Genomic DNA, 15,020 nt, shown 5'->3' on the forward strand with positions numbered 1-15,020 from the left:
GCACTAATAGCAGGCCAGCAGCAGCAGCAGTGATTAGAAGCAGAGCAGGCAGGCAGCAAACACAGATCACTAGCAGGCAGCAGTCAGCAACAGCAGCAGCAGGCAGTGATAGAAGCGCAGCAAGCAAGCAAGGCACAGCTAGCAGCAGCAGCCAGATGATGTTCGTGTTCGTGTGAGTGACATGGATGTCAGTGAGTGAGTGAGTGAGTGAGTGAGTGAGTGAGTGAGTGAGTGAGTGAGTGAGTGAGTGAGTGAGTGAGTGAGTGAGTGAGTGGGTGAGTGAGTGAGGGAGGGAGGAAATGAGGGAGGGAGAACATGCCGGCGGGCGGTCTAGCAAGTAAGATATATCGCAAAAAGCAATAAATTTGGCGGTAAAATAACACTAAGGATTTCACATATGCTTCCGAATGTTAAGAGCAAGTACTCATGTGCTTTCACCCATTCGTACGCACGCGAGCATACACACACGCACGCTCGCACATACGCACACAGGTCCGCGCACTCTTCACACGCATACTAGATCGATTTCACCTTATCATTCATAGAATAGAGGGCAGTAAAACGTTCTTTGTTAATTTTACATGACGTTGAAACCGCTGACAAACAGCTATGTTGGCGAATACTAAAAGCCCGAAAGCTCATTCCCGGAACGCATATAGATCCAGATCGTTTGACAACGAGACAAGTTCACATGATTTATTTCTAAAAGACTATAAAAGCACACGCACCACGCTACATAAGGCATTGCCGTGAATGGGCAATCACGGTCCATTATATACACCTTGCACTGAGAGAGAGGCCAAAAGAGCACTTTCCCTCAAATTGATAGGTGCTCTTCTTTATTTCATGAACGCTAAAAGCCATGCAAGCAGCATTCAGGCGGAATTTATGGTTTTGTCATGTCTAGAGAACCAACAATTTTATTTGACTACACATGCCACTGCGGCTCTCTGTCCTCCACTCAGCCGCGCACGCATCGCCCGCGCGTCATAATATACCGCCATCCGTTCTTATCCCGTAGAAATATCTCACTAAATATTTAATCGACTCGGCGAGCGGCCATGTTCGGCGAATATAATATTGAAATTCGAGTTATCGTGGCGTCTCGGCCACCGTCTGCGCCGTGCTTGCAGCATAAGTGTAATTAAATTGCACTATTATCGAAACGGATGCGGTTCTGTTGTGCGCGACGTTGTTGCCCGGCGCGCCATTGTCACGCGTGTGTGCACATCCGTTCATCCCGAAATCTACATGTTTAATATTTCATGGAAAAGTTAATAGAAATTGATTGTCGCGCATTTAAAATTCCTTGTGTGTATATGTAGAATTCATTCCTCCCGGGCGCACGTGTGCCCGTGTATGTCGATAAGGATGCAGGTATACATGCGGGCGGTTAACGTCAATGGAGATCACAAGTTTACATCCTCGTTGTGGGATTGACCTGATGAGACAGATATACTTGCTAAAGCTCGTCACCCACTGCCGCACGTGTAGCTTTGTATTGCAACGGCGATATATTCGTGGACATGCGGGCATCCTCCCCGCTAACTGATTATATATTTTTACTTTGTTTGTTTCTATTTTTTAATCACGTTAATTAAATTCTTTTCACGATAACCTTTTATTTATTTTTAATATACACATTTTCTAACCGGGCTTTTCGTATTCCGTCGCGTGCTGGAATCATAGGTGTGTGATATCGTGACCTGCTGACGCCATCGCCACCGTTGCCGATTGAACGCAATAGAAATCAGTGACAGTAAGCTTTATTATTCTACCTAATATATTCCAATGCTATAGTTCAAAGCCGCTATTTCGTGCCGCATTTCGGTAGCTCTTCGATCTCGCAAATAAAGGGAACGTGTCCTCGACAGAGATAACCGTTTGCGCAAGGCATCACACGCCTACGTTATGACTAACTTTCCGATCGTTTACGCAAACAATAGGATGGCCCATCGTCGACGCGAAATTCAATTGTCTCGTGCGATTGATAGATATGCTCGGATAATAGACGCAAAATGGCAAAGGAAGGCGCAACAACGATCGATACCAAAAAAGACAGCACTGGCGCGTGTACCTGGCTTCTAATGAAAGGAGAATGCACGGAAGGATATCGGGTGAGATTTATGCAGGGTGACTATGAAAACAGGTAACAAAAACAGCAAACGAAGCGCGTGATAAGTGAGAGGTCTATCTTATTTTACTTTGTGTTCATTTATATATATTCTAGAATATCTGCTGATATATTTAGGTATTTGAGGCGATTCATAATTGCTTCAGGCTTAATCACTACAACAACTACAACACAATTTTATGTCATCACTGATCAACCGCCTCAATTATTCTTCTATGAACGGTAATCTGTTATACCATAAATTATTGATGCTTATATCGGTTCTCAATTTATCCTATTGTTGTTATATTCGGTCGCTATTGTCGTCCTCGCTCTAAGTGTTGATGTATTTGTCGTTTTTGTTTTCATTTTCATCGTTACGGTTACAACTAGACTTTCCTCTTCATTGCTTGTCTTTATCACTATTCTTCTTCTTCTTCTTCTTCTTCTTCTTCGTTTTCTTCTTCTAATTTTCATTTTATTATTATTATTATCATTAATATTATTGTTGTTATCAATGCCGTGTGTATAAATTGCTTACAACGTGTGGCATAAGAAATCGTATTTAGTTTCCTTTAGAGCGTGTGATTCTTATTAGTTTAAATAGTTTATTATACTTTTAATAAATTATGAAATATTTTCGATAAAAAAGACATTCACTCATGATAATTAATATTACTAATTATTTTGTCTTACAGAAGAGAGTTTATTGCACGAAAAATCAACTGTACAACACACATAGATTATTGCATACAAACATGACTATATTCTTTGGGAACTGCGTGCTGCAGCAATAAACCGGTAACAACATTTACAATGTTTATGGACACCCTTATAATTGTGTATTCTAACTACTTCTCCATCTAATATACACGTATTTACACTGTCATGATAAACTCCGCTAGAGAAAGTTTCCTACCGCTCAAAGCGTTTTATAAACCTCTCGTTAATTGTTTATGCTAAGCCGGTGACCTTTTTATAAACGAATAAATGATAATCTTTCTTGAATAAATAATGCAAGAAAGGCATAATGTAACGAGAGAATAAGCGCTAACTAGATTCAAGCCAACTATCTTGCCATGCCCGATCATACAAGAATAAATACATTTGAAATATTTATAATGTGGTGCTGATATCGGCCGAAGCTTCGATGTAAATATTACAGCATTTATAACTATTATGTTCACCAGCATCTTGTGTGATTCACTGTTACATGTTGCATTTACGCAGCAAGGCCTACGAATCTACCGCCGACAGCTCTGGTAGTTAACGCGTTTTTGCCATAGAATATGTAATCACAACTCCTATTGTCGGTGTTTACCCTTAAAAAAACTAAGCAATATCTACGGGGTTGATTCAATATTTTATCTAATTACATTCCATTGTTCAGCGGTTTAAACACGGTCTATAATTTTACACGGTTTCTATCTCATTAAATACTTTGGTCACACAAAAACTGTCATTATGAAAACTAACGATCTAGGGCTTATTGTCTCTGATACGAACTCTTGATTTCGATGAGTATATATGGTCTCGATACAACCGATGAGTAATATAACAACTCGAACTTTTTTAGCAGGTACTAAAATGTATACTCGCTTAACATCATGTTAAACAGATGGTAGTTTTGGGGTTGTTCTAAATATAAATTACGAAGCTTCTTCAAGTGAAACCGGTGTTAAAATTGTTTTGTTGATATTATTACTGTACATGAGATCTTTGGACCAATTCAACAAGCATCCACGAATACAACATTCAGAGACAACTACCTCGTTGATGACGATTATTATTAAAATATTGTAATTCCGTCGATCGAAAGACAGTAGGTACGTGGAGACAATACATGATCAAACACGTTTGACAATAAAGGAAATTACTATACGTTCTCGGTGCCTCTTGTTATACCTGACAAGATCAATGAATAATTTTGAAGTTAATTTCTATCTGTCTGTATGCGTCTATGCCGTAGCACTACAGAAGTCTGCGACTATTCCGACCGAAGTCTTCTCCGCATCCGACAACGTCGGGTTCGTTTATCAGGCTCCTATGATTAGTGATTACTAGGCCACCATTTTCGCACGATAGCAATCTATCGGGGATTTTGTCGCTCTGTCAATCCTCTTGCGACTCACGGATCTATCATACGCTCATCGTCGCTGTTCACTTGGTCACCGTCATCACGGTCGGTGCTGATATCAGACGGTGAGATGGCGTCCGGCAGAGTGGTCGCGTCGCTGAATTTCGTCGTGCTGTCGTCATGGTGATCGTGGCGGTGCTTGTCGCTACCACGTGTCGAGCACGTGCGCAGGCATCGACATTTGTCGCGAGCGTCACCCTGACCTTCCTTCTTGTACTTGACTCGTCGGTTTTGAAACCAGATTTTGACCTGCAATGAGATAGCTGTTGCGTTAGTACGACGATCATTCTCCATCACAGCGTCACGTATACAGGAGTATGGCTATCTATGTACAATAACCATGTACAAGATTCACATGTACATATATATATATATATATATATATATGTGTGTGTGTGTGTGTGTGTGTGTGTGTGTGTGTGTGTGTGTGTGTGTGTGTGTGTGCGTGCGTGCGTGTGTGTGTGTATGTATGTGTGTGTATGTATGTGAGTGGGTGTGTGGGCTACATTGACGCAATAACACATCACCTAACATTCAGCTACATTAGAATTACTTCTCCATGAAAAGGTTAGTCACCGCAGTTTTGTCCAGTCAGTGTTAGCTTTTTTGTCAGTGACATTTCTTTAAGGTTTCTGAAATTTGCTATAAATAGTCTAGCACGCGTCAGTCATTCGGTTTTACAATTTTATTATATTCATATATTAATGCCTGTTGTTGGGGGCACTATGCTCTCATAGTGTTTGCTGAGGGAAGGTATAGTGCCGAGCCGATAGTGAGGGCACTATTCCTTCCCAAAAGCAACACTATGAGAGCATAGTGACCCCAACAACAGGCATTAATGTTTTTAGCTGCAATCACATGACTTTGCATCTACTTGCAAATATGAAGTGAATAAGACAAAGTTTCTTAAACGAACAATTTCAATTTGTATTAAACTGTCTACGTCACGAATTTCTAGGCACCAGCAAGTAGTATATTTGTGTGTTATTTGTACATAAAAATAAAATGTATGAAAATACAATTAGTGTTTCTGTTTACTTTTCAGGCTTATATACCTTCTTTATACTCCCTAATTTGCCGGTGCATTCGATGTAACAAAACGCTCAACACAAACACAATCGCCATTAATTCGAAACTCTTGCGTGGCGCCAAGACGAAGAAGATTCGTGACGTGAACACAATGCGTTATAATAACAATGCGTCGCGCAAGCGATAGTGCCCGCTCAGGCAGGCACTATTGCTTCATAGTACCTGCGACGTTATCCAATGGAATTTCAACGATTTATCACGTGATGCACTAAATATATATATCGTTTGTAATAATTATCGTTCCTTCCCGTGTTTCTCTCCCAACCAACTTATACACTATAGGTATATACATAAAACTCTGCTGTTTTGCCGCGTGCACGCGGGCTCATCTCGCTTCCTTTTACGTCCGCTAAACGCGGCGACATGGCTTGTCACTGATAATTGGCCAGTCACGCCTGGCATCGTGTCGCGCGAGCTGATAGGCAAGACGCGAGCAGGCAATCATATATATACAGCTTCGGCTGATGCAGCAGCGCCTGTATTAGTTAGACACGCTTGGTGAGTGTGGCGCTCGTGACACGGCAAGACATGCTGCATCATTTGGCGATCGAACTACTGCCACGACGTACTTATACATTCGCTAATGATAACCTGCATATGGCTAGATAAATACGCGCTGGTATACATCCATTTCTAAATGCTGAGTAAATATGGCTATTTATTGATACAGCATCCCCCTTAACCAATAGCATTTACTCTATATTAGTTTGCAAGTAACGCGCTTGACTTTGCCGTTGGAAACGTATCGCTTCATAGGACGATTGCATTCATTATATAGCGTGTACTCACTATAGCCTAAATAACACATACCGCTCCTATACCGCTATATATTATACTGCATATATACCCACACGAGGTACACCCGCATCGACGACAGAATAATACAACCAGGAGTAAATATATAAATAAATATGTTTATTATGCTATTTACCCTGTTATATACTCCCGACAGTATAGTAATTAAATCTAAAGAACCATAAATAAGTTCGCGGCATGTAAACGAGAATATCACGCGTAATGACGGCCACGTGTATAATACGACACAGTTTAACCGCTGTAATAAAGGTGAAGCAAGCGAAAATAAGAGGGAAGGAGAAACAGACAGAGAGCGATATAGAGAAACAGCGCGAGAAAGCGAGAAAGAGAGAGCACGAGAAAGAGACAGTAATAGAGAGAGAGAGAGAGAGAGAGAGAGAGAGAGAGAAAGAAAGAGAGAAAGCGATAAAGAGAGAGCGCGAGAAAGAGCCAAAGAGATATATATATATATATATATAAACAAAGTAAAGGTATAGAATAAGGGTGTTTAAAGTTTAATTGACGAGCTTTCGAGATTACATCTCTTCATCAGGTTAGCAGACATTGGAATAGAATTAAATAATCAAAAACAAATACAATGCGTTATAGATAATCAAAAATGAATGATTCACACAATTCGCGCGGTTCCAATGAATACGCGACAGACAAAAGAACACGGCACATATATATATAGTATCAATACACGCACGAAAAAACGACACGACACACAGCACACCACACACACACACACACACCACAATCACACACACAAAACACAACACACACCCATACACACATCACACCAACAACACAAAAAACACAACACGAAGCTAACCGAGCTCCTTTGCATTATTGATTCTATTCAATGTCTGCTGACCTGATGAAGAGATGTAATCTCGAAAGCTCGTCAATTAAACTTTAAACACCCTTATTCTATACCTTGACTTTTGTTTTTGATCTACACCGGGTGTTCGGCCCTGACCCGCCCGATCTTACCTACTCTTACTCTATATACTCACTCTCCAATCTTACTACTTCTCATACCACTCACCCACCTACTACTACCTCCATACCACTCACCCTCACCAAAGAGAGAGAAGGGGAATGGGAGACAGAAGGGGAGTAAGACAGAGAAGGGGAGAGCGCGCCGCAGGGGCGGCTGTGCGTGCGTGATTAGTGCAAATATTTATCAACTCGTGCAAAGCCACGCGCACGCCATGCACATGTAAGTATATACATAGATATGTAACATGTTAATCACCTGCTTCTCGGAGAGGTTCAGATAGGTGGCGATCTCTATGCGACGCAGGCGCGACAGGTACATGTTGGCGTTGAATTCGCGCTCGAGTTCGAGCAGCTGCGTGCTGGTGAAAGCCGTCCGTATGCGCTTACTGCTCGCTAAGTCATCAACGCTGCCGCCCGTGCCCAGGTTACCGAGCGCACCCAAGTTACTGAAGTTATTCATGCCTAGAGAAAAAAAACAGCGGTAAACAATAGTGAAACAATGGTAATCAATGATAAAACAACAGGAAATATAACGAATCGCCCATGATCAAGTTACCGAGACTAACTTTAGGGGACTGAAATTATTCATATGACGAGCGATGACTGAAGGAATGCTCACCCATGGTGCGCATCGAATTGCCATCTAGCGATCATAGCATCTAATTATGTTATTATTATATCTAATTTTATATTGTAAATGTTCGGATTACTAAAGCACGTCTTGGGTCCATCCGTGTGACGAGGCGAGTGCGGATGCGTATGCATAGATATACATGTAATGAGGTGAAAGGAAGAATATAATGTCAGAGATAATGCTAGTATTTTAATTAGGCGGAGCGGGCGTAATATTAATTGCAGATACACCCATCGGGCACCACGCATCCTCGTTCGCTATTTGGCAGCGCGGCTCGACTGACTTCACTAATGGATAATGTTCGATTTTCTCCGTCGCTACTGGGTCGCACGTTCAGCCAATTAGAGTACGCGCTCGTTACGCGTTTATCGTCCATCGAATATAATCTTCTAACGCGAAGAATTAACATGTAAAATGTGCACGCAGAGTAAAGAAAGTAGATTCTGTTAGGCTGCAAAAAAAATGCAGTAGCATACGCTTAACCCCTCGTCTGCAATTGAAATGTAGAGCGTGGACGGGTAAATCGCTTACGAAACGATGCGACGAGCGACGCGTGGGTATACATAAGCACAGAACCGGCTTCTGGGTATTAGGCTCTGTCTACATCCTTGACACGACTGTTTTTCTTGAACTCTCATTCCCAACAAATTGCCTGTGCGTGTACTGGCAGCACTTACGCACACGCTGTGTAGATAAATAGTCTTGCCCCCTGTATCAAGTGAGACGGCTATAAACTTTAAAAAAAAACAGGTACAGCGCAAGTATCTTCGTGATTTCGTCGTTTAGTTAAAAGTAATGATATATATCTCATTTTACTCACAGTAACTATATGTACGCTGGCGCATACGCCTCAAAATCGTGGTGTGCGAATCAATTATTATATATTAATTATGTATATTACATATGATCGCTGTCGATGGCATGTAATTTGCAGCAACGATTGTGCTGTATTATACTGGATATCACGTGGTCAACGTGTGGCGGAAGTGATGCCCCTATCCTACTTACAGCGTAGGTAATATTTTATTAATTCTCCTAACAACACTATTTTAGCGGCTATGTGCGCTCGTTGAGTTGGGCCGTCTTATTCTTGATAACCGAAGTATTTTTTCTGCGAAATAATATAAAATAGTTCGACAAAAGGATTCTTGCTTCGCGCGACGAGTAATGTACACTGCAAGTAGTTTCTCCTTTTTTCTTTTTTTCTCTCTCTCTCAGAGCGCATACAACGGAACCGGGCAACATTCAACTGCACGCAAGCTGCACAGCAAATGTATCCGTATCTACTTTTCGCTTATTGTTTTCTATTTTATCCTGCATTTGTAGGCAATTCTATCGCTAGCGTCGCTGTGCGATTCCGTTCGCCAGCGCTGAGCAGTAAAAAAATGACGACCGTAAAAAGGTTACGGCGTGTTGAGAAACGTTACCTTTTAATTGTCGCTAAACCGCTCGCAGATATTCGTAACGCACTGAAAGCGTCTTATTACATTAAATTGTTGCCGTCTTGGGCGAGATCGATGTGCAAGCTACGAAAGAGTGGGTCCCTGGGAAGCCTTCATGGCTTTACGTGAACGCGTGTAACTTCATAGCTCTTGTCGTCTGAACGTTCCTGATTCTATATAAAACCATTAATGTGGTCTTTCTGTTCCATGTTACTGTTACTGTATATACTGTTACTGTTACTGTTACTGTTACTGTTACTGTTACTGTTACTGTTACTGTTACTGTTACTGTTACTGTTTCTGTTACCGATACTGTTACTGTTACTGTTACTGTTACTGTTACTGTTACTGTTACTGTTACTGTTACTGTTACTGTTACCTTTACCGTTACCGTTACTGTTACTGTTACTGTAACTGTTACTTTTATTGGTACTGATACTGATACTGTTATTACCTCCGCCAGGGGCTTGGCGGAGGTTATGTTTTTACCGGCGTGTCTTTGAGTGTTGGTTTGTGTGTTTGTGGGTTTGTGTGTTACCATGCACGTTTCAGTTCACTTCCGCTAGGTGCGCTGGCTGTAGACTTACAAACACGCAACCACAGGCTAAGGGGCAACAACAGTCCTCCCCCACCTGCACGCTCGCACTAATCCGGATCCAATTAATTATTTAATGAATTAATGAATTAATTAATTTTTCCACTTAATTAATTAATTAATTAATGAAAAATTTCACATTGAGAGAATTCAGCTGCCTTGGCAGAGGTCTGTGCTCTCCGAGTGCTCTAGTTGTCATTGTTATTCTTTACTTTTACTCAATTTTTTACTCTGTTTTGTTATTCAATTTAATTCATGCGTGGAGAGTACATTGCAACAGAATAGAGATTAACCGTGGTAAGCCAATATACCACAGGATATATAAATGATATATTGGTTTGATGTTGTCGCATATGTATTCCAATGTGTTTTTGAATCTCATCAGCTCAGATTTGTCAGTTGCTCGTAGCCTTTGTATTGAACACCGTTTACCTGGACGGTACAACGCGTTTAAAGGCATAAAAAGTGAAATAAACTGATCCCCATGACCTAGTCATTGTTTAGTATATCGGCTTTGTAATATGTCTGATCATAATAATTAAAGTTAAAGTGATCCATTCTCACAGAATACACGTATTTTAATACTAAACGCCGGAAGATTCTCCGTATATTTGCACGCTGAACACCAGACGCCGTGTGCGCCATACACACCACGTGCCCGCACATACACACACACATACACACGCACACACACACACACATACACACACACACACACACACACACACACACACACACACATACACACGCGCCCGCACATACACATACTCACGCGCACGTAGACACACGTGTGTGCACACACGCACACGCCCACGTACACACACGCACGCACGCACACACACACACACACACACACACACACACACACACGCGTATAGACACACGTAAGTTGTGACACCACACGCCACACGCAGACCACGACAACACGCACGCAGCACGCGACACACCATCACACACACTAACACACAACACACACACAAAACACAACACACACAAACACGCACACACCACGCACCGCCACACAACCACGACGCACACTTACGCACGACAGCCACAACACACAACAACGCCGCACACACACACACACACACAACACACGCACACACACGGCGACGCAACACACAACACACAACACACACACAACACACAAACAACAACACACACACAAAACACGCTGCGTGCACACACACACAACAGTTGGCTCAGTGCATCATAGTGGAATCCGGCGCTTATTTACAAACTAATGTATTCAAATTATACGTGAGATCGCTTCAAAAGGAACGAGTTTTCGTGAATTGCCGGCACAGTCGAGGCCAATTGGCCGAGTCGAGCGGCCTTGGCAGCAGCTGCTAACGCATCGGAAGACTTACGCCACCCGTACTCCTCTGGGCTGTCCCTATCAATATCGGGCATATGTCAGCACGTCATCCCTGCATTCGTCCCTAGCACCAATACACATCACGGACAGCACTTCGGGAGCTCTATAATGCCGAGCGCGGTAATGCACGGCGCTTTGCTGTGTAACACCGTGAGTACATTATGTATCCGATGAAGCGAATATGGGCGTCGAGCAAGGCAGATGGTAGTAAGTGTATGCGCTGCCGCACGCGGGGTGAAGTGCGGCACACTCGGACGCGTAAGAATTGATCTAGAGTGACGCGATCCGTCAATGACCGTGTTTTCAAGCCACTACCTCGAATATAAAGAAAGGACATTTAAAAAGGCGCGTCATTCGCGCGAGTTGTTCACGCAGCTTCTACCCGCACAAGTATCCTAATATAATCACTAGAGAGAGCGAATGTTCCGCGCCGTTAGAGAGACCTTTGTGTTTTAGTTCTTTTCTGTGCATTGCGTGCGAGTTTTGTTCAATAATCATTAAGAAATTATTATGTGACATCTCGAGAATTACGCTATGGGACGTTACGACCAGAAACCGTATAAATCTGGAAATAAGAAATAGGGTTCATTTAGTTCTCACGAACTCATTTTTATATCCTCATTAAACAGGAATTCTTTAACTCTGCTTTCATAATATTCAGTAGGGCATACAATCATTTTACAGCTTAGTGGCCGTAATCGCAAATGAAACTAATAATGGTTGAATCAGGACTAGAGTTTTTCTCAACAATAATGGGATATGAAGGCAGGTTAAATATATTAACTATTCGTGATATAAAGTGCACGCTATACCTGATACGTCATTGATAATATCTGCATTTTCTCCACAGATTTAAATTACAGAAAAGAAGAAAACCATGCTAGTATATTATAGTCATAAATACACGTGCTTATAAATATATCGCTGTAGTATTAATACTAAATTTTAAGTTTCCTCGCAAGGTTTGGCAACTCTGTTATTCGTTTTTTTTTATGGCTTGCATAATCCGAATAGACAATCTTACAAACAACAATAACTATCGTGCATGAGTGTTGATTCATCAGGAAGATAAATAGCGTGATAGACCACCGCCATTACGCTAAATATATCAACATGTTTCTCATTCCATGTCATGAGAGCGATAAATCCAAAACAAATTATATTAAATATTCATATATATATATAATATATATATATATATACTATATTTATATATATATATAAATATATTTATAATATATATAAATATATAAATTTATATATATATATATATATATATATATAAACATATATTATAATGAATATAGATAGAGAGAGAGAGAGAGAGAGAGAGAGAGAGCAGAGAGAGAGCGAAGCCGATGGCGAGAGAGAGAGAGAGAGTGATTACATATTACACTATAGTATATTAGAGTTTACATCCGAACTGGATCATAGAGTGTCACCTACCGACTTGTCCCAGATAGTGCAGTCGGCGCGGGTCCATCATTCTATAGTGAGGAGGTGACGGCGTATCGGCAGTGCGCGTCGGCAGCGGAGACTGTGCGGGCAGGCCAAGCAGACTCCGCCGATGATCGCTGAAGCCTAGCGATGCGTTGACGTCGGTCATCGCGTTCGACGTCGTCTTTCCGGCGACCGAGCATGGTAAGGACACGGGCAGCGAGGCTACGGGCAGGCGCACGCACAGCGGGCAGCACATGCCGGCCATGATGTCGGACGCCTTGCGTGGAAAGCAGTGGATCGGATGCATCTGCTCGTGGAATTGCGTCATCGACGACACCGGTAGCGACTTCTCGTGCGGCGGCGGCTGTTGTTGCTGCTGGTGGTGCTGCTGGCTCACCGACGGCGACGGCTTGTGCTTAAAGATCAGCGAGTCGACTAGGAACGATCGCGACATCGCGCGTTTGTGTTCGTCCGTCTTCAGTGCAAACCTCTAACGACGTTTCCTCTCTGTGTATTTCTCCGTTTATTGCTGCAATTGCTGTCCGAGAAATATCTCGCTCCGGCTCATGGAAGTGTGAAGTTCGCGTTTTTGCGGCACGCGTACACTGTCGCTACGTATTATTCTTTAGCCGATAGAGCTAAAGGATAAGCCGATAGAGCTAAGCCGATAGGATCTTTTCTCTACAGAGTCCGACGTAAGAGATAGGCTAGGATTCACATGGGAGACGCGTGGTAGCGCGCGGACGTGGGTCTGAGTTTAGGGGGAGGCGCGGGCGTGAGTGTGAGCTCAGTATGTGCGCTGTCGTACGGGGAGACGTCGATCTTCGCGCGCGTCATCTCATACACGCCGCACGCCGAACTCTGCCGCTTATATATACGCCGCCGCCGCCGCCACCGCTGGATGTATTGTACCGCCTGCGTGCTAGTGCCGCATTTGTTTGCGCACCGCACGCAGGCGTGGCTGGCGTGCGCCGTCGGGTAATTGACTGCTGTGGGCGGGGTGTAGCGGCGGAAACCGCCCTCTACGATCTTAATTAACCTCCGTGAATGCGGGATTAGCCGAATTTTTTGCGCACTCGGCCCGCGAGGCCGCACGTGGCGAAGTCCCCGCCCCTTTAACTTCGTCCATTAGGCGCGATTTCCCCGCGACGCCGGCACAAAAGACACCGATGCCAAATTGACAACGCTTTTCGACGCACTTATGTGCGCCGATCATTGGGTGCGGTATGGTTTGCTATTTTAAACGCCAGGCGAGAGCGGCGCTCTTTGTGCTTAAGGAAATATATGATTTAATTTAAGTTGTGACCGGGATTGATCATGAAGGCTAAACAATTTACATTATATCCAGTTACGCTAACATTTACTCGCTGGAAGCTTGTACGGAAAACGATTTCGAATCAGTATATGGGGATATAAATGAATCACTGCCTAATTCAAACTCAACAGTACTATACAAATCAACGGCCTCTAGAAGGATCTTCTCTCTCGCTCTCTCTCTCTCTCTCTCTCTCTCTCTCTCTCTCTCTCTCTGTTTTGTTTTGCCCCAATTTTAACCATTTTCCATGGCCCCGGCGTGGGGGAGAAAAAAGTTTTTAAAAAAACATTGCACAGAATAAGATTAACCGTCGTAAGCCATATACCACAGGATATATAACATGCTATATTGGTTTATGTCTGTCGCATTATGTATTCGAATGTGTTTTTGATGCTCATCAACTCAGATTGTCCAGTTGTCTCGTAGCCTTGTATTGAACACCCTTTACCTGACGGTACAACCGCGTTTAAAGGCATAAAAAGTGAAATAAACTGATTCCCCATGACCTAGGTTCATTGTTTAGTATTATCATTTGTAATATGTCCTATCATCAATATTAAGAGTTAAAGTGATCAATCTCATAGAATGACACGTATTTTAATACTAAACGCCGGAAGATTCATCCTGCTATATTTGCACGCTGAACACCAGACGCCGTTGATGCGCCATCACACACCACGGCCCGCACAATACACACACACATACACACGCACACACACACACACACCCAACACACACCACACACACACAACACACACACACAAACACACCGACCCCGCACATACACTACTCACGCGTCACGTAAGAACACACGGTGCTGCACACACGCCACGCCCACGTACACACACGCATCGCCGCACGACGACACACACACACACACACACACACATACCACACACACACACACATACACACACAACACACCCTCAACACACGCACAGCACACACACGCACGCACGACCACAACACGCACACCAGCACACACGCACGCACCACTACCACTGCCGCGCCACACACACACACACACGCAGCACACACACACACACACACACACACACGCACACACACGGCGACGCA

At 43.1% G+C, this 15,020-nt stretch overlaps 1 protein-coding gene across 1 annotated transcript; it reads right to left on the minus strand.

Moving 5' to 3' along the window:
* Nucleotides 1-2,804: 2,804 nt before the first annotated feature.
* Nucleotides 2,805-13,339, minus strand: LOC106807928 (GS homeobox 1-like). Its single transcript, XM_014810446.1, has 3 exons — nucleotides 12,635-13,339; nucleotides 7,396-7,601; nucleotides 2,805-4,499 (listed from the first exon to the last, which is right to left on the minus strand). Exons 1-3 carry the CDS (start codon nucleotides 13,080-13,082, stop codon nucleotides 4,242-4,244), a joined length of 912 nt encoding a protein of 303 aa, XP_014665932.1. The 5' UTR covers nucleotides 13,083-13,339; the 3' UTR covers nucleotides 2,805-4,241.
* Between the last annotated feature and the right edge of the window lie 1,681 nt (nucleotides 13,340-15,020).

This window comes from Priapulus caudatus, unplaced genomic scaffold, assembly GCF_000485595.1.
Source record: "Priapulus caudatus unplaced genomic scaffold, Priapulus_caudatus-5.0.1 Scaffold12, whole genome shotgun sequence".
In the NCBI taxonomy this organism is placed as follows: domain Eukaryota; kingdom Metazoa; phylum Priapulida; class Priapulimorpha; order Priapulimorphida; family Priapulidae; genus Priapulus; species Priapulus caudatus.

Coding starts and splice junctions, on each gene's coding strand:
- LOC106807928 (XM_014810446.1), bottom strand. CDS start 13,082: ATGTCGCGATCGTTCCTAGTCGACTCGCTGATCTTTAAGCACAAGCCG. Junction 7,602..12,634: donor GCACTATCTGGGACAAGTCG/GTAGGTGACACT, acceptor TTTTTTCTCTAG/GCATGAATAACTTCAGTAAC. Junction 4,500..7,395: donor TGAACCTCTCCGAGAAGCAG/GTGATTAACATG, acceptor ATCTCATTGCAG/GTCAAAATCTGGTTTCAAAA.